The 19,946-nt window shown below is 42.6% G+C and overlaps 4 protein-coding genes across 4 annotated transcripts; all 4 read right to left on the minus strand.

The window, feature by feature from the left end:
- Nucleotides 1-643: 643 nt before the first annotated feature.
- Nucleotides 644-3,819, minus strand: N7479_009706 (Glycoside hydrolase family 2 N-terminal; the record flags this gene model as incomplete). Its single annotated transcript, XM_057257399.1, has 2 exons — nt 644-2,166; nt 2,232-3,819. 2 exons carry the CDS (start codon nt 3,817-3,819, stop codon nt 644-646), a joined length of 3,111 nt encoding a protein of 1,036 aa, XP_057104857.1.
- Nucleotides 3,820-4,261: 442 nt separating this feature from the next.
- N7479_009707 (uncharacterized protein) lies at nt 4,262-6,226 on the minus strand (the record flags this gene model as incomplete). The annotated part of the gene is made up of 6 exons (XM_057257400.1): nt 4,262-5,029; nt 5,087-5,335; nt 5,398-5,646; nt 5,699-5,837; nt 5,886-6,072; nt 6,133-6,226. 6 exons carry the CDS (start codon nt 6,224-6,226, stop codon nt 4,262-4,264), a joined length of 1,686 nt encoding a protein of 561 aa, XP_057104858.1.
- A 453-nt stretch (nt 6,227-6,679) lies between these two features.
- N7479_009708 (uncharacterized protein) lies at nt 6,680-8,369 on the minus strand (the record flags this gene model as incomplete). The annotated part of the gene is made up of 2 exons (XM_057257401.1): nt 6,680-8,045; nt 8,140-8,369. 2 exons carry the CDS (start codon nt 8,367-8,369, stop codon nt 6,680-6,682), a joined length of 1,596 nt encoding a protein of 531 aa, XP_057104859.1.
- A 1,485-nt stretch (nt 8,370-9,854) lies between these two features.
- Nucleotides 9,855-18,365, minus strand: N7479_009709 (uncharacterized protein; the record flags this gene model as incomplete). Its single annotated transcript, XM_057257402.1, has 18 exons — nt 9,855-9,885; nt 14,619-14,800; nt 14,919-14,952; nt 15,021-15,097; nt 15,128-15,175; nt 15,449-15,532; nt 15,698-15,745; nt 15,811-15,837; nt 15,893-15,970; nt 16,370-16,501; nt 16,525-16,582; nt 17,165-17,229; nt 17,343-17,475; nt 17,521-17,670; nt 17,746-17,818; nt 17,996-18,122; nt 18,161-18,253; nt 18,297-18,365. Coding segments are annotated over 18 exons (1,509 nt in total), but the record flags the coding sequence as incomplete, so codon positions are not given.
- Between the last annotated feature and the right edge of the window lie 1,581 nt (nt 18,366-19,946).

Here is a 19,946-nt window from a genome sequence, read left to right on the forward strand (position 1 = left end):
TCGGATGTCTCCTCACTGATCCGTGTAAAGCCCGTGCACTAAGATGGAGAAGGAAAGAAAAAGAAGAAGAATTTTGGGCCGGGGCCAGGTATTTTATAATTTCCCATAGCTCGAAGCGACAGCGGTCGGCAACACGATCATGATAAGGATAAAGAACGTTGAGAATTGACACTCGCAATCTCACTGCACCTGAGAGTGAAAATTCCCGTCCATCCCAGCAAACAAACAATCTAAGGCAAGTAGCTTCCTCAACAAAGACCTATGTAGTTACAAGTATTAAAACGTCCCTATTATGTTTCCTATAAACTACCCGTAGGCATCATCAATGGTAGGGCCTAACGTTTCATGCTTCATTGCGATCATTTTGACAAGCAGCGAAGTGTACTGAGCCCATTTTCCAACCTCATAAAGTTCCTACTGTAGGCATAGAAAGTGTTGGAGTTGAGTGAATCTGATTAGGAACGCCACTTAGGGGCTGATCCAGAGTATTTAGAACTGTATTATCCAGTATCAATGAGTCGGTACGATAAAGATATAATATTCAGATGGCCCAATTGAGAAAATGATTTATCCAAACCAACGATATAAACCATCGATCGATGAATCCCCTCAAGACACCTGTGGCGGGCAAATAGATACCTTCTCAGTCCTTTTTGGAACCAACAAGACTAAAGGTGGTGGTGAACTCAAACGGCCCAGCCTCAAGTCTATGACCCTCAAAAGCACCAGGTCCACAGCTTGCCGTTCCAATTCCATGATGTGCAAGGTCAACATTGAGCTCAGTCTCATTTTCCAACTCCGAGAGCTCGTGCGGGTGCTTCGCGCGGTCAAGCTCCATCGTCGCATACTTGCGAAGAGAGAAACTGAACGGCGTATCCATAGATGCCTTAATCTCCGGAATAGGCGCAACTGCCCCAGCCGAGGCGGCATAGGACTCATCCGCCGGCGCAGAGTGAACACTCACCCAGCGTGTATCAATACGATTACCATTCTCCTGAGGCCATTCATACGGCGTCTCAAGGCCACTCGAAAGAGATGCTGTGTACGTCCCGAACCGCGCAGCAGCCTTGGTGTCACGATAGGATTCTCCGGGGCCTCTGCCAAACCATGTGGCAGCATCATATTGCCGTGGAAGACGGAGTGTGAGGCCGATTCTTGGGATGTATTTTGGGTGCGTGCCTGTGAAGTCACCCTTGACATGCAGAGTCACGGATGTCTCCGTAATAGTGTAGGTGAGGATTGCCTCGAATGCCCATTCTAGCACGGTCGGTCCAACCCGGACTTTTGTGGTGATGATTACGCTTCCATCTTTCTTGTTTATGCCCCAGTTGGCGGATTGGACCATCATACGACTGCTTTTCACACGGAAGCGCTCCCATTCAATATGAGGCCCAACAAATCCGACGTCATTTTGCGTCAAGGCTCGGTAAATTCCGAGCTGTGGTCCGCTGTTGAAGATCTTGCCTGCCTCCGTTGACCACGATAGATCGCCTCTGATGAGGTCGTAGGTGAAGTGAGAGGTGAAGCTATTTGAGTTGATATATAGCCTGCCAGGTCCCTCCTGAACAGATAGTGGCGATTGTGTGGAAGTAATGGTTGGAGGGATTTCTAGTTTCTGGTCCTCGAACAAGGGAATCTGCGCCCAAGCAATCTCATGTCCCTGAGGTGCCCAGGATGTGGCGTTTTTGAGTACGAAGTTAATGGTGAGCCAGCTCGCATCCGACCCCAAGGTCACACCCTTAGGCAGATCGAGCACCTTGGATTCTCCCGCCTTAATTTGGGGAATTTGCCAAGGTACTGGTTCGGTGTTTCCAGTCTCCTTGACAATGTGCCATGAGATGAACAGGTGATCGAGGGTGTTAAAATCGTAGTGGTTCACCACTTCCAGGGAGCCACCCTCGAGTGTGACAGTGACTGGCTCAATTGCCTTTTTGTATTCCGTGAACCCTGGGGTAGGTGTGTGGTCCGAAAATACCATTCCATCGAGAATGAAGTCTGCATCATTAGGCTCGTCGCCAAAGTCACCACCGTACGCGTAGTACGAAGTATCCCCATCCCTCTTGAGAAGGCCATGATTACACCATTCCCAGATGAAACCGCCTTGAAGCAGCTTTTCGGTGCGATAAGCCTCGATGTATTCTTTCAACCCACCTGGACCATTGCCCACTATGTACAAAGCAGAGGTTAGACTGAGTGGTACAAGTTACATCAAGCAGAAATTTTTAACTTACTGGCATGTCCATACTCGCACTGAATCAGAGGTCTGTCAGGTTTCTCGCTGATGTGCTTTTTGAGATCGTCGATACTGAAGTACATGGTGGAGTACAAATCAGCGCTGATAGCCTCGCGGTCACCCTCATAGTGGACAAGTCGTGTTGGGTCAGCCTCTTTAATCCACTTGTACATGCTAGCGTGGTTCTGGCCGTAGAATGCCTCGTTTCCAAGCGACCACATGATAATACAAGGGAAGTTCTTGAAGCGTTGCACAAGCTCGACAGCACGATCAAGATAAGCATCCTTCCATTCTAGATTGTCAGACGTCCACTTCGTAGCCATTTTGTATGAAGTTTCTTGGAGTTCGCGATCGGTCATAAGATGCTGATTGGGAATTTTGGATCGCTCCACAGGGTCAAAGCCGTGAGCTTCAAGATCCGCCTCTGCCATCACGTAAAGACCAAGTTCATCGCAAACTTCGTATAGTCTGGGGTCATTGGGTTGATGACAGCATCTCAAAGCGTTAATGTTGTGCTGCTTCATCAAAATGAGGTCTGCTCGCATATTTTCATACGGCACTGCGCGACCGTGAAGATGGTGATGCTCGTGGCGGTTCATGCCATATATAATTATGGGTTTGCCGTTGACCAAGAAGTTTGCTCCTTTTTGCTCAATGCGTCGGAATCCAACGCGCTGCGGAATTGTACGGCCATTGAAGGAGAGAGTCAGGGTATAGAGAACGGGATCTTCAGCAGACCACAGCTTCAAATCATCACCAGACACATTGATACGACCGGATTCTTTAGAAACGAATGTCACTTTCTTGAGTAGTGTGCCATCTGGTCGGTATAACTTGGCCTGCACATCGGCATCTTGTCCCTGTATTTTGACCTTAGTGAGTAGCTGGCCTATAGAAAAGTCTTCGCTAAGCGTTGCAACAGCGTCGAAGTCAACCACTGAGTCCAGCGGAAGTGCTAGCAAGCCAACATCTCGGAATATGCCGCTGAGAAGCCACTGATCTTGCCGCTCGATATACGAGCCATCACAGAACTCATACACGCGCACTGCGATAGTGTTCACAGCCCCGGATGGTTTGAGAAGGGATGTGATGTCAAACTCGCTAGGGTTGCGTGCACCCTGAGAGTACCCAACTTCTTCTCCGTTCACCCAGAGATGAAAAGCACTGTCAACGCCTTCAAAGCGGATGCGAATCTGCTGGCCTTTCCATGTAGAAGGAGTTACAAACTGCCTCCAGTAGGATCCAGTCTCATTGAGGAGTGGCACTTGAGGAGGATTCACATGGAATGGATAGTTGACGTTGGTGTAGGTCGGATGGGAATACCCTTGGAGCTGCCACATTCCTGGGACTTTAATGTCATCCCAGCTTAAGGGATTCGTGGTTGACCAGTCAGGTGCCTCGAGAGGAGAGGCATCGTGCCGAAATTTCCACGTGCCATTTAGCGAAACATATTCGCTCTTGTCGCGGTTGAAGGTGAGGGCCTGTTCCTCTGAAGCGTAGCTGTAGAAGTGCGCCCGCGGTGGAAGAGTATTCTTGTGAATCACTTTAAGATTGTTCCAATCAGGTATAGCTTTGGGGAACGCCATCATTAAAAAGTCTATAGAGAAAGAGGTGCAAAAATGACTGTTTATGAGACAGGGATTTGTGTAGATGGGGGATTAGATATGGTCGAACAATGGCGGGGCTGAGATTGTGCAAGCCACTGCCGTAGTTTCCACCTGGGCAGCAATACCGGGTAAATATCAAGTCCATTTTGCCGGCATCATATGCCAAGAAATGATCCTTCTGTTCTGTTGGTGGGGGATCTGACAGGGATCAGGGATAAATGCGGAAACCGGTTAATTAAAGGGTCCCTAGTGCTATGCGGAGTATGGCTCGGCGGGAAGGCCGAGGTATGAAAGATTCTTCTACGACGTATTTTCATACATCTTTTTTAGACGAACTATGCGAATTTCTTTTGAAAATCACGCAACTCAAGGTCGAGTAGATTAAAACTAACAAAATAACATTTGTCCACACACATCCCCATCAACAAGTATAGTCGAATTCAAACGAAACCCTGGGCACACCAGTAAAACCAGAAGGCACAACATAAGATATGTTGTAGACACGATTATCTATGACAGATGAGCCATAGACGACAGGCTGCTTTTCCAGTCCCTCGGCAGTGACCGTGACATCGAGACAAGGCAGATGCTCAAGGCCACTAACAACCTGTTTCTTAATGAGTGTCCAGCTTGGTGGCACTTGCGCAAGAACAAATGTGAAGATATCAGTGCCATCTTGGGTAGTGTTTGGGTACGATATCTCTAAGCTGTTTGGCCCCGCGATAGCATCAATACTCGATGCCGTTGGGTAGAGACTGAAGAAAGTCATGTACGGGTGCGGTGTATGGCTCTTGTCGCCTGCCCATTGAACTATAGCCGGAACGTATTGCTGGCCGCGGTTGACGGTCTCGTTGACCCGCTGTGCACCGATCATTAATGAAGCGCTCATCCACGATGTGACGACGCGGACCTCAGCATCAGCACCAAGGGCGTCGGGTACATTTTTAGTGATCATGCGCTCTCCATCCCAGTGCTTTTTATTCTGAAGCCATGCCGCATCCTCTTTTGAAATGTGCTCTGCAACAACGTCCATGATAAGTGCTAATGCTGCGCCCTGAGAGACATCAAACAATAAGTCTCCCTCGAGCTTGTTAGGCTGTGGCCCCATCCCGTAGCCATAGAGGCCCCACCAGAAATAGTCAATGACAGCTGAGTTGCTAACTAGATCACGTGTGTAGGCTCTATCGTACTATTTCGTGCAAATTTATCAGATGAAGGTGCGTTGAAGCTAGGAGGGCGTTCCTACCGGGCCCACCATGTTTGCAAGATAGGGGTTGTAGTGAGCTGCAATATCTTCCCACAAGTGTTTCAGGATGACCTTGGCGTTCTTGGTCATCGCGGTTCTCGGATGGCCGTATTTGATGGCACCTGCAAGTGCCCAGGTATCCATTCCGTAGTAAGTTGGGGCATTATATTCAGATACCACGTTAGATCCGGTAGACTTAAACAACTCCAAAATCGCGTCACCCTGGCTGTTGGCGTAGTCGATAAAAGTCTAGATCAATTGGTTGAACGCAAGTCATCAACAATGAGGAGCCAGTTTAGTCATGAGCATACCTTGTTATTGCGGCGCTCGCCGATCCAAGAAACGTACCATGCACGCATAACAGCCGGGTTGGTATAGGCTGGCGTCAGGTTGTCACCTTCCGGGTACGAACCATTGCGCCGCATCGACCCAACAGCCGCGATTTCCAAACTGTCCTCGATACGCGAGACAAGGCTTTTTCCAAGCAGATTGGAAAACTCTTCGACAATTTGTACAAGCTGTGTCCCAATGAACTCTCTCCAATTCGGGTCATAGGTTGTCTGGAAGACTTTATGTCAGCCAGGATTCCACAATTATATGAAGAAAACGGACGTATATCTCTGGCGGGTACAGCTCTGAGTCCGGTGTCGGATATGGCTCGTCTGGTGAGAGCTTGAAGGTGCCATACCAAGCCGACTCGTAGCTCTCGGTCATCTGGCATGTGAGACTGTTGATGCCATGGTCAGTCAGCCTAAAGCAATTCATGGTTACACAAGAGCCGAGAGTTGAGGTGCCTCACATATTTTCAATGGCAGCTTTGGCATTGAACAAATCCCGTCCCTTATTCCTATATAGGAGACCTGCAGCATACCATGCTGTGAAGCGGGTCGACCAGGGACCATGGTCAGAATATGAGATGTATTTGTACGAGTCATCCCAGCGCTTGTCGTTCACAAACATGGACCAGTCAAAGAGATCTTGTGCATCTGAGGTGCAACCTTATTAGCAAAAAATAATATACGGTGAGGAATTCCACATGTGTCTACATTTGGTCAGGCCTTTTGTGATCTGGGCAGCCGAGGTACCAGTTGTCAGAATCGCACTGGCAATTGCGCAGATGGTGATATCCTTCAGTCTCATGTTAGCTCAGTAGGAAGTCCGCGTGGTAATGCATTCCCAATGCCTCGGACTAAACTCTCGTTTATATGTATTCAGAACTCCCGCTCTGAATGCGGAGGTCCAAATATCCTCGGGTAATGTTTTGAAGCTGGATGCTTTGGCCAACCGGCAATACTCCGGCGGATGAGCATATTTGGCCGGTGATACGACCGGTGGAATGTCCGAGGTATGGATACAAGTAGGATCAAAGCCCAAGTTAATCACTACTATACTCTATCCGACAACGGGTTGACAATAGACCTTCTTGTCCAGACCTGATCCGTATATTCATATCAAGTTGTAGGTTGAGATACACATTTCCTAAGTATATTATGAAAATAGTTAATATTATTATATTTGAACTGATCAAACGCAAATCATCCATAGGAGAGAAAATTACCCCGCGATCCTGCAAGTTCCCATATTTCTCCGTGCCTATAATTTCTCCGGTACTGTCTCACTGGTGACCGTTGCCTGCACCTTTGCACTCTCGTCAATCTTCATCTCGGCTGTAGATAGAGCGACTCCAATCAATTTGTTGCCGTACTCTTCTCCGTCCAAGATTACCGCAGTTTCTTCCAGACTGAGATCGCCGGTCTCCACAAAGAGGAAGTAGACCACCACAAGTTCAAAGGCCAGCCAGACATCGTAAGTAATATAAAACTTCCACGTGCTGTTGGTGACGCCGATCGGATTCACGTATTGGTTAAAAATACCAGCAAGTGCGACGAAGAGGTTATATAAAACGAGACCTCGGGCGCGCAAGTCGAAAGGCAATATTTCGATGCAATAGGTAACTTGCAGAGGCGTCCAGCCGACGGAGTAAAAGAAATTGTATAGGAATATCATGGCCAAAACGCCCTTCGCGTAGCCGTCGCCCCCGTTTCCGTCCAACGCAGTCCGCTTCTCGTACGTAGCCTCGAGAGCTGTCCAAACAATATAGACGGCCAGGATACCTGCGGTGGAGATCAGGAAGAGAGTGCGCCGGCCAAATCGATTCATTACAGCGGCAAATACCAAACTCCAAATCATTGACCACAGTGTAAGAAGTGCGTTGATGAGGGTCTGGGTGCTCTCCGATGTGTAGCCAATTGAGTTGAGGATCAGTGTAAGGTAGTACGAGATGAGACCATTGCCGCTCCACTGTGAAAAGAATCCCACGCAAAGAATAATGAAGAATCGTCTGATATTACCTTTGGTTTGGAAAAACGTCATGTACGAGGTGGTGCGTCTTGCCTCGTGCTCGAGCTGGATGGCAGTGCGAATCTCCTCCATCTCCAGCGTGACTAAAGGATCGGAATCATCCCCGTTGGCATGATACTTGCAAATGAGCTTTCTTGCCTCATCATCACGCTCCTTACTGATAAGCCATCGGGGTGACTCCTCAATCCGGAAGCAGAGTCCAATCTGGAGCACGCTGGAAACGCCCTGAAGGAGCGAAGGAAGCCGCCATGCCCATGTGCTATTGATGCGAAACGAGCCGTAGGTAACCCACGCGGCAACCAAAGCACCCAAATTCCACAGACTGTTGTAGATGGCCACCTGTGGTCCCTGTTGTCTAGGAAAAGCCAATTCCAAGAGGAGGAGTGGCGCTGCAGTGATGTTCAGGACGAGGCCCATTCCAATAATTCCTCGAGCTGCAATGAACATTCCGACATTTTGTGCCGCAGCCTGGAGGGCAACGCCGACTAAAAGAACAAAGGCGCCAGCGAACAGAACAGGGCGACGGCCAAATTTATCGCAACTGATAGCGCAAATCGGCATCGTGATAAGCTGACCAACGTTTTGGATTGCGTTTAGACTGTGAAAGTTTATGTCAGTTCTGATACCCTTGCATCACAACCGGTGATGGCCGGCCAGACTCCCCAAGCACATTAAGCTTGGTTTTCACGTACAGTCCCAGCTCAGAAGCCCCGGGGTTATTGAAAGAGTTTTTCCAGCTGGTGAGAGACTGCAGCCCATTCATCATCGACCCATCATAACCTGTTGCATAACTCGAGATTTGTAAAAGCACAAGCATTAGGTTGAGCTTGATAATTCCAGAGTTGGAGAGCCATGAGAGCCCATTGCCTCTGCTCCCCAAGGCACCGATCGTGAAAGGCGACTCTACTTTTGGCTCGGGCATGACTATTTTGCGACACGAGCGATGAGACCCCATAAAAAACGATAGGTTGTCCTTGAACTTTATGTACAGAGCTCCATGAGCTGACGGTCAAAAGTACCAAGTCAAAGCTTATCACGCCTTGTGAGGGGATAACGCCGAAATTGCCGGAAGTTCGCCGGTTTTGATCAAAATTAACCAATCCCCTGAAGGCTGTCAGTGAGTTAAACAGGATAGATCTAGGGTCGCATCAAATTATAAGCTCGGCAGGAGCCCGCGTTTCTGGTCAGTCGCTTCTGGTCGCCAGTTGAAGCGCAGCAACCGTGACCAAATACCACCCAGAACAGCCACCGCGCCCCTATCCCACACCAACCCTGTCAATGAGATAAGGGTCTATCCCCAGACCCCATATTATTGCAAAGTCTTGTTAATTCTTCAGGCCGATACGACCCTGCTCTTTCCAGGATTGGTCTCTGACTTTCCCTTTTTATTCCCTATCTTTCGTGAACATAGTTCAATCCACTGGTCTGCTCCCCTTCCCCTCCACTTAATAAATAATCACATGTTATCCCAGCCACTGGAGTGGCAAGTTACTCGCTACAGCTTCCATTCCCCCTATCAGAGACTTAGTCAAATTACACGCTGTGATGCCCTTACCTTCGTTCCATCTAGGTACACTCGTTTATAGCGCTAGGTAAACTTTCAGCGCAGCACTCACTGACAGCTTTTATATACTCGATGTCTTAGCAGGTACTGTCGCTTTGACAAACAAATAATAGAGCTCCGCGGTCATGGAGCGGATGAAGCAAATCAGGGAAGGTCTCAACAACCTCACCAAATTCACGGTCATCTACCTGCAACAGTAGGTGATACGATACAAGTAGATCTTTTAGAGAAAACTGTATGTATTGAAGCGGACAAAGAGGAGAGAAGAGAGGGGAGAGAGAGAGGAGAAACTATCTGTGGGTTCTATCTTATATATGATGCCTGAGGTATCCAATATCCCCCTTATAGAATCCTGCCAGCACTCTCTATCAAGGTCTCCAATTCTAACATATATAGTAAAACTCTGTAAATCATACACCACAATTATACATTTAAATCATACCAATCAAGACAACAAATATCTCAAATTGCTCCCTCGGCAGTGCCTTTGTGAATCCATCTGCTGTATTTCTTTTCGTGTCTATACGTCGTATATCTATATATCCTTGTGCAACGGTATCCTTAACGAAAAACCATCGTAGATCAAGCTATCTATTCGCGGATTTACCTCCTTTCTTAGTGAGTAGGAGTTACGAATTAATATTATCCGTATAGATTTCAATAGGACGTTATTCTAGCAGTATAAACGAGTGAGCTACTTTGCTTAACTATATTGTATCTCGAGTAGACTGATCTAGAGCACACCACTTAGCGACAGTTATCGAATTGGCCGTAATTGTCTACTTCCTCGTAAACTATATAACAGGTGATCCAGCGAGGTACTATATACTTCCCTCAGTCGATTTACTGTCCTCCTAGTCCGTATACGATATATCTATATATATATAAAACCGGAGTTCTTAAGTGCGACCGAGTGTAATACCAATATTAGGCTTATATCTTAGGTATTTAATAACGTATTGTATAGCTTAAAGGTCCTTAAACGTAGGTTTCGCTAGACTTCCGCAAAGCTCGAAAAGCCCGAAACCCGACCCGACCCGACCCTCAAAAGGGTCGGGTTTCGAGCCTAAGGTCAAAGCCCACAGCGAGTTTCGGGCTTTAGGCTTGGGCCCACAGCTCGAAGGGGGGGGCCCCCCGAGCCCCCCCCTACGACTAAACAGTGCAAACATGCCAATTTCTCGTGACTGCACAAATAATGCAGGAATTCCCAGTAATTTTGAGTATTTCGATTACATCGTTCACTTCAAATTCAATAAATCGTTGATTCGTTCACGTATATATCAATGTGTTATGATTAAATCCAGTGTAAACTAATAAGACTGATACATATCATCCTCTACATACTTCCTTTTCCTCCCTGACATACGTGGCTGAGTACTATAAATTGGCAATAGAGGATCGCCAGTATCATCATCACCAGTATTATCATCATCAACATCAATCAAACCCCCCGAGCTCTTAGGCTGTTCTTCTGTATCACTAATCTGTTCAAATTCAACATTATCAAGCTTATCGTCCTTTTCCTCTCTTAATGCTTCGATCTCATTCAAAGAGAAGAATCGTTCAAGCTCTTTTGCCTTATATAATTCAAGGTCAAATCTTAAAGAACAAAGAAATAGCATTAACTCTTCAATAGTCTCAGACTTTATACGACCGCGGCGATAATGGCAAATATCGCGAGCAGTGTTAAATAATCGTTCTACACCTACACCAGTTGCTGGAATTGCAAGAATATCCCGCGTAAGCGAAGCAATCGCAGGAAAGCGACCGTGGTTCTCTCGCCAAAAGGGCAGCGGCTCAGAATCAACAATATCTATATAGAATTAGTAACGAATATTCATCGAAATAAGATCAGAAGAAGAGTATAACTTACCACCATTAAGATACTGGGTTATCTCGTCACTAACCGGCTTCGCTTTAGGTTTCTTTGGGCGAAGCAGATTATAAAGAGCTGTACTTGGCCTTAATCCAGGAGAGGAGACTGGTAGGCCTTAACTAGTAGTATAACGCTCTTAGTAAGGTAAGAGAGTATCTTAGAATAAGGCTCGATATTTATCACGCTATTCCTTCGTCCAATCATCGGAGAGAAAGAATTGGAACCTATTATCTAGCGCCAGTATAGTACTAATCGTATAAAGGTGATCACGATCATAATCTGTCTGCGAATAGTACTTATTAAGCTTCAATCGGCTAGCCTTAAGGGAGGAAAGTATCTGTTGTTTCCATAGGACACGCTTTCGTTGAAGCTGCTTAATAGACTTCTTAAGGTGCTCAAACAATATATTGTAGATCTGGAATACTAGATATACAGTTATATCTCGAGTCTTTGAAAGCGCAAGAGTGTATTCGTAGAATGGCTTTGTAAGACAAAGAAGGTAATCGATCTGACGCCATTCGTCGTTGTTAAGTGCCATCTCCTCGCAGTTGTAGTCTGTACAGAATATACCAAGGAAATCACAGAGCCTCTTTACCCGGCGAAGTATAAGAAACGTTGAGTTCTACCTAGTCTTTATATCCTGAAGTGGTATAAGTGCCTGCTCTGAGGGCTAAAGACTGACAAAAGCTTCGCGACGTTAGGGACTAGCCCGGATATAAACAGCAAGATACCGTACCTTGTTCAAAGTATAAGATATACTGCGATTTTTGCTTTGGGTATTTACTTTCGCGAGTATTGATTAGCGATCAGACTATTTGGTCTCAGCAGTATTATTTAGAGGGACTGCTTTCAAGCGATCAAGAAGTTGGTTCAGACTCAATTGGATAATATATACAAGACAGGGTATTCGGATAATATAAATATCGCTCGACAATACCTGTTGTAGCGAGTTAACAAGGGTCTTGTTATTCGATGTATTATCCGTGGTTAACCCAAATATACGATCCTGGATATTGTGATCAGTAAGTATCTCTAAGAGGACACCACTTAGATTAGCACTAGTGTGAGCACCTTCGAGGGGTTTAAACCTAAGAAGCACCTCCCGGTAGGACCAATCAATATCAATAAAATAGCCAGTGATAGCTATAAATACTTGTCCGAATAGTGAAGTCCAGCAATCCAATGCAATTAAAATTTTTGTATCTACTAGAAGTAGTTTAAGTGTAGAGTGTTAACGTTCTTTCACACGAGCAGATAGTCGACGTCGAACTATATCAGCAGAGGGGATAGATAGCAGGCTTAGGGCCGAGTGTGCTTATGATATTATCCGTCGAAACGTTGGATATTCGATAAGATAAAAGGGAAGTCGATTGATCGTAATAAACTGTAATAGATTGTCCTCCTAAGCTACCTCGGAGAATAGCTCTCGGATAGTATTTTCCTATTTTAATTATATTAGTAGTACGAACCGTACTAGAGGGATATCTATACTGTTGACTGAATAAACTTATCGAGTCGCCCTCGTTACTGATCTCCACTTATAGCCCTTTTACAGGTAGAAGTCCGAAGATACCTAGTTATAGTAGTTGTACCATAACGCGTATCCTTCCCGTTCGTATCTTTTTTGGCTGTATAAGGATACTCAAGGATCGCAGAGCAATGCTTATATATAACCTTTGGGCTGCTATCGCTGCTATAGGCTACCTGGGTAAAGTGCTCCCAGACATATAAAAGATGATTTAAGTGCTATACGACCTTACCCTTTAATCTATAATCAGTTTGTAACTACCACTCTACCTATTCTTAGTGATTCATTCTATTATATAAGAAGTATAACCTTTTCCGATCGGGTCCGATACGTTCAAATCGTTCAAGCTAGGGGAGTAAGGGAGGGTCGTCTAGTCGAAGAAAAGCCGGTACGGAGATATCAAAAGTCTATTAGCTTGTCGATAGCGTAGCTGGATAATTAGAGGGTATAAGGTAGGATAAGTTATTATAGTCACCTCCGAATTGGGATGATGTAAACTCGGACTGCTGACTTTAGGACATCGCAGAGTTAATAAAACCTATAACTATAAAGGCTTTTGAGAATCTATAAAGGAGTGTTAATACGTTACAAGAAGCTCGACTACCTAGAAGTGTTACTTAGCTAGTTAAATCAATAATCGATAGATCAAAATAGAGGGTGATAACAGTAATAGATAATTAGTTAAATTGTCTACAATAAGTGGGACCGGCTCGAAGAAAGCCTATAAAGCTCGAAAAAAGCCCACAAAGCTCGAAAAAGAGCCCGTAAAGCTCGAGAAAAGCTCGTAAAGCCCACTAATAACCCGTAAAAAGCCTATTCCCGGCCTATTCCTAGCTCGTTAGAAGTTGATTTTCCTCAAAATATTTCAACTGATTAGCTATAAGAAATTGTTAAATATAGGTAGCTTATCCAGAACTATTAGGACTAGCAATCTAAAATATTCCTAGAAATCATAAAGGTATAGACTTTCTTTTTATATAAAATTTGAATAAGTCAAGCCACTTATAATTGGTATTGATCTGAGATTGATACTCGACCATGAAGATATACATGGTTCCCAGTACAGAATATATATCTCAGTATATATCAACTTATAAGCGTAGAATATTTCTAACAAATTGATCTATATAGTTATAAAGCTTAGTTATTATACTAATATATCAAAGATAAACATCTATTCACTAGAATTTCCAAATATTTCACCTTCCTGATTATGATAATAGAGTAGAATTCCATATTTGAACCAAAATATAGGTAAAAGACTGTCATTTATTTGGGTGATTCAGCCATTTTATGAACGCCAAGACCATGGTTTATGCAATTTCGAGCCCAGGGGGGGGGGCCCGACGAGCCCCCCCCCTTCGAGCCGGGGTCCGGGTCGAGCCCAAAAAGTTCGACCCCCAGCTCGTTGAGGGTTGGGTTTCGAGCCCGGACCTTGGGCCCAAAGTTGGGCTTTGCGGAAGTCTAGGTTTCGCTAAACAATATTATAGACGAGTAACTATAAAGCGAATATCCGGTCTGGTTTTAACTGCGAGCCAGTTCAATATACTAACAACAGATTAATATTGATCGAATATATTATCGTCCAGTACGTTAGATATATTGATAGGTAACTCCCTCTATACTGCTAGCAATAGAGTATCTTTCTAGCCAGATACTGCACTTAGACTGCGACATCGCCCGTCCACGGTGGGCCTTGGGCTATTTGGATTTTCGAGTGCCCGTCCATAACGCCCAAGGCCCACGGGCATGCCCACGATGCCCACCATTATATAAAGTTGTCTTAAATATATATAAAAATTAGATATATAGTAAATTATAGTATATATATTTATATATATCTTATTAAAAATCCGGAATTATGATTGTAAATATATAAAAAATATAAATTTAGTTGAAATATTTTGAAATCTGTCAATAAAAATCACGTGTTGCGCTAATTTTGCTTACTAAAAAGGCCCACGGGCGCCCACGGTGTCCATGGACAATGGGCCCTAAGGGTAGGGCCCGTCCATGGGCGTATTGATAGTGCCCATCGCCCGCTTACATAAGGCCCGTGGGCACTGCCCACCCGCCCGTCCATGGGCGATGTCGCAGTCTAACTGCACTTATAGTCCGTAGGACTTTTTATATATATACCTTGTGTGATATAGTGATTATACGCTTATCGTAGTCCCTATATAGCGTACAGTTTAAATACTACTTCGGTTTACCGAGGTCTTTTATATCGTAGAACTGTCGTAGTTTATTAACAATATCCTCGATATCTTTGTCTATAGGTACTGCAATAATAAAATCATCGATATATATTATTATAATCGTCAAATTCACACCTTTTCCTTTGATATAAATATAAGGGTTATTATCTAACGGATAAAAGCCAATCTAGCGTAGCCTACAGTCTATCTCTTCGTTCTATAGAAAAGCCGAGTTACGTAGCCCGAAGAGTATTTAATTGAGTATATATACCCACTGGTTCTTATCACCTTATATATCTATATACTCGAAGCCAGTCGGTTATCTTATATAGACTGTCTCTATATCTTTATATAAGGTATTGAGATATACAGCTATAAAGTTAACTTGTCTCTATCTTAGACCGTACACCGCAATTAGCGTAAAGACGATCTTGATTATATATTTAGCGATAACCGGAGTATATATTTCTCCGTTATTCTTATCCTAAAAGTTTCCGTATATAACCTATCGTACCTTAAATTTATAGACTTTATCTCTAGTGTTAGACTTAACAGTAAGCCTCTATTATCCTAGCAGTATCTTTACCTTTAGTGGCTTAGGAATTAGACTCTATATATCCTTAGCTATCAAATTATCTAGTTATTTTTATATAGCTTCTATCTATTGAGGCTAGAAAGAGCTTTTCTATACTTATTTAAATATAGATAGTAAGTCAACGTCCTTTATATATAATAGCTTTTCGTTGTAGAGAAACGGTTCGTTAATATTAACCTTTATTATCGATATATCACTCGTTATAGATATCGCACTAGGTCCCGCAGACCCCTATCTAACACCCTCCTCTAGATTATTACCGCCTAAATCCTTCGCCTTTACCCTTATAGCTACGCGTTGAATATCTCGGTCTCGTTTCTTATACTCGACTGCGAGGTATTTTTATTTTAGGTCGTAGTATCTTTCGGGTAGAATCCCGATATTCGCGTATCTTGATCGTCGTGGTAGCGGTGCAGACAGCTCTGTTATATCTTAACTGATAGGATCTAGTAACGATTCGATTAAGATAATCTCTCGACTAGGTAATACCCCGGATCTTATTGTAACCGATATATTTTCAGAGTTTGTTTCAGCAGTCTATATATTCTCACGACTTAGTGATACACTGACCTATCTAACTAAGATATCCTATATAATCTTACGACTAGGTAATACACTGGCTTATTACACTAGAGATAAGAATAGGTATTCGTAGAGTATTCTCTGTCTCTCTAAAGAATTAACCGTTTTATCTGATTCTCTAGCAATAGTCGACTCGATACTGTCTGCGTCTCGTCGAATATTATTTATACTCTCTGATAGCTAAGATACCTAGCTTATTAACTGTTAAAGTCTCCTTCTAAGATCTTCTCTCCTCCGAGCTATATCCTCTAAAGCTTATAAAGTATTCTCAGTAGAAGAATTTATAATCTTAGTGATCCTAGTACCTAATATTATTGGGTCCTCACTTATAGCTAGCAGAAAGCTTTAGAAGAGCTTACGCTGTTTTATTGGTAGAGCAATCGTCTTCTATAGTATCCTAGGTATTGTTAACGCACTACCGTAAACTATCGGAAGATAGATTATAGACGGTGTAACAGATATTTATATTGTCTCTTATATAGGTATCTGTGGCTGCAATAGACGCACTACCTACTGCTGTTTTGACTATATCTTAGAGATCTTGTTATCTTATATTAATAAGATAGGTATAAATCCAACAATATCGTTGTTATCTAGGTCCTTTAGATCTATAGGTACTTTATCGATCGATATCGGTCTCCTGTTATTATTATCTCCGGGTTGATAGAAGCCTATATTACGCGATACTACCAATTTCCTATTGTTTAGATCCTATATCTTATAGATATAACCACCGTCACCCTTATAGCCGATAAGTATTCCTCTCTATACTCTAGGGGCTGCTTTCCTAGCCTATATTCTCTTAGACTTTGGAATATAAACGTATACAGTTATCCCCTATAGCTTAAGGTGCTTTAGAGAAGGTTATAGATTAGGAATCCCGAGTTCTTCGCGCTAGTAAGTCAGTGGCGATTTCTTAGTCTTCGGGTTAACTAGTCTGTTATAGATATAAATAGCCGTGTCTATTGTATATAGCTATATCTCTTCCGACACTTTTGTATCGATAATTATCGTTCTTTAAATATTATTGATATATCTACCGAAACACTTAACTGCTCTATTCGGCTTAGCAGTGTATAGAGGTATTATTTCGAAAGTTATACTACGTTTCTTACCCTATTTAATAAACTCTTTAAACTCTGTTCCTCTATCTATTCGCTAGACACCTAGGTATCTACCAGGAAGTAACTTAATCTTCTTACAGAACGCGGTAAGCTTATAGTAAGTATTAGACTTATTCTTTAGTATACTCCCTTCGATAAATCGAGAAGCGTTATCAACAATTAGTAGCTAGTAATTCTCCCTATTTAGTCCTATAGGCTTTATTAGCTGTGTATTAACGTAAAACTTCTATACTATATCTTGTACCCTTACCTAAGGTTATCGTAAAATTTTGAGCTTTGATTTACCTTAAAAATAGGTATTACAGTCGAAGTTCTCTGTACTATACTGCTTATTATCACCTAGTTATTCGGTGTACTATAGTGTAGAAGCGATTCTTTCTAGTATATCCTAGATATCTATAAACCTCGTAAGCTGTCACTTTACTTACGAATCCGGTTTTATTATTATCAGAATTTACGTTAGTCTTATCCTTATTAGGATCGTCTTTATCTTTATCCTTTAGACTAACTAGGTATAGAACACCAGTTAAAGTGTCTACGTATCCTAGGATATCACCCTTTCTATTTGTAAGATACTTAGTGCGTATATCGTAAGAAATATCTTACTCTTTAAGAAGTTTCTGTATACTAAACAGCTTACTGTATCCTCCTAGAGTGTAGTAGCTAGTTATTATAAACGAGTATATCTTTCTATCTAGTCCTAGTAAGGCTATTCTCACGATAACTTCACTATAGCCTAGCGTAACGACTCTATTCCTAGAGTAGTCTTTGTATATATATACAGTATCAGGGTGATCCTAAATATATATATAAAAGTCTTCGAGATTATACGTTAATATCTTATCCGAACCGGTATCTAGTAACCAATTGTTCTTCCTATTAAGCGAATTGACAGCAGCGACAACTATATTATTCTGTCTGTCTTAACGTTAAGCTCTTTAAATAGCCTTTAAATAGGCCTATAAATTCCTAGATAGCTCCTATAAAGCTAGAGGGTTATCACTGAGATAGGTGTATCTCTTAGCAATGTATAGTCTAAATCCACAGAATAAGTATATGTCGTTGTCGTCTTTTTATATACTATTGCGTATTTCCTTTACGTATTTATAAATATCTTTGCTATCCGTAGGCTGCTTACGAAGACCCTTCTTCTTCTTCTTCTTAGTAGTGGCTGCTTTATCTTCGATAGCGTTAACGTCCTTTTCTATCTATATATTGTTATTATTGTAACCGCTATTAGAACCACCTCTACTACCTCGGTTTCCTTTACGACCACCTCTTCTATTGCCTCGTCCTCGGCCGGAGTTATTGTTATTGTAGACAGTATTAGTGATACCTTCTATATTAGCTACCGTATAGAGTGCTCTCTAATACTCCTCCACTTTATTAAGATTAAGTTTCTTAGGTTCTAGATTTACAACTTCTTCTCTAATAAACTGAACCTTCTTAACTTCTAATTCGAGGTTTTAAAGGACTTACGATAAGCTGTGTACCGGATATAGTGCCGCTTTAAATCTAGTAAGTATATAATATTAGCGTTGGTATTCCTCTATAGACTGCGACATCGCCCGTCCATAGGCACCTAGGAGGTGCCCAAGGCCCGTCCACGGTGGGCCTTGGGCTATTTGGATTTTCGAGTGCCCGTCTATAACGCCCAAGGCCCACGGGTATACCCACGGCGGGTATGCCCACGATGCCCACCATTGTATAAAGTCACCCAAAATAGACGTATAACTCGCTGACTTTGTATAATAAATAACTGTTATTTACACCTGTTTTACCAACTCTATATAAAATAGTAGTTTTAATCTACAATATCTATAAATTTTACTGAAATATCTATATATATAAGAAACTAGTATATATATAATACGACTTAGAATAAAATTTTAATCGCAATATATCATATTGTGTGGTATTTTTATTAACTTATCAAATTATACTGTAACAGCTTGAAGATATATATTTAAGTCAGTGGTATATACCTAGACTGCGACATCGCCCGTCCATGGGCACCTAGGAGGTGCCCATCGCCCGTCCACGGTGGGCCTTGGGCTATTTGGATTTTCGAGTGCCCGTCCATAACGCCCAAGGCCCACGGGCATACCCACGGTGGGTATGCCCACGATACCCACCATTATATAAAGTTGTCTTAAATATATATAAAAATTAGATATATAGTAAATTATAGTATATATATTTATATATATCTTATTAAAAATCCGGAATTATGATTGTAAATATATAAAAAAATATAAATTTAGTTAAAATATTTTGAAATCTGTCAATAAAAATCACGTGTTGCGCTAATTTTGCTTACTAAAAAGGCCCACGGGCGCCCACGGTGTCCATAGACAATAGGCCCTAAGGGTAGGGCCCGTCCATAGGCGTATTGATAGTGCCCATCGCCCGCTTATATAAGGCCCGTGGGCACTGCCCACCCGCCCGTCTATGGGCGATATCGCAGTCTATATATACCTGGCATTTTCTATAAGTAAAATACTACTTATAGATTCTACTTTATCTCTCACTCTGGTATATTTCTTATAGGTAGATCGAAAGATAATTAGTATAATTCTTATTCTATAAGCTTATATCACTAAATTCTGTTAATTATATCACTTAAAGACTTGTGTTATTATTCTAGGAGTTTTAAATCCTTCAATTGTAACTTAAGATAGGCGTTTAGGTATATTCCTATAGGTGTGCCCACGGGTATACCTATAGACAAAGACACTTATAGCTAATCAGCTTATAATATATAGTGGGTCTACACTCAATTTACGATCTATCAGATCTATATAAAGCACCCCTTTTACTAGTAATCCTCGTTTTATATAGTCGTAAGTTACCTATTATAAGTTTAGATCACTCACTCTCCTATAGTTATTATATTATCCCTTATATTATATTAACTATATCCTAACCTAGTGCCTATACTGTAGGGCCTTCTTTACTTCCTCCGAGCTCCTAACTAGACCTCTCCTATATCGCCGATATATTTAATCCTAACCTTAATCTAAATATTGATC

The sequence above is a fragment of the Penicillium vulpinum genome (assembly GCF_028829585.1).
Source record: "Penicillium vulpinum strain IBT 29486 chromosome Unknown utg000004l_segment0_segment0, whole genome shotgun sequence".
Lineage (NCBI taxonomy): Eukaryota > Fungi > Ascomycota > Eurotiomycetes > Eurotiales > Aspergillaceae > Penicillium > Penicillium vulpinum.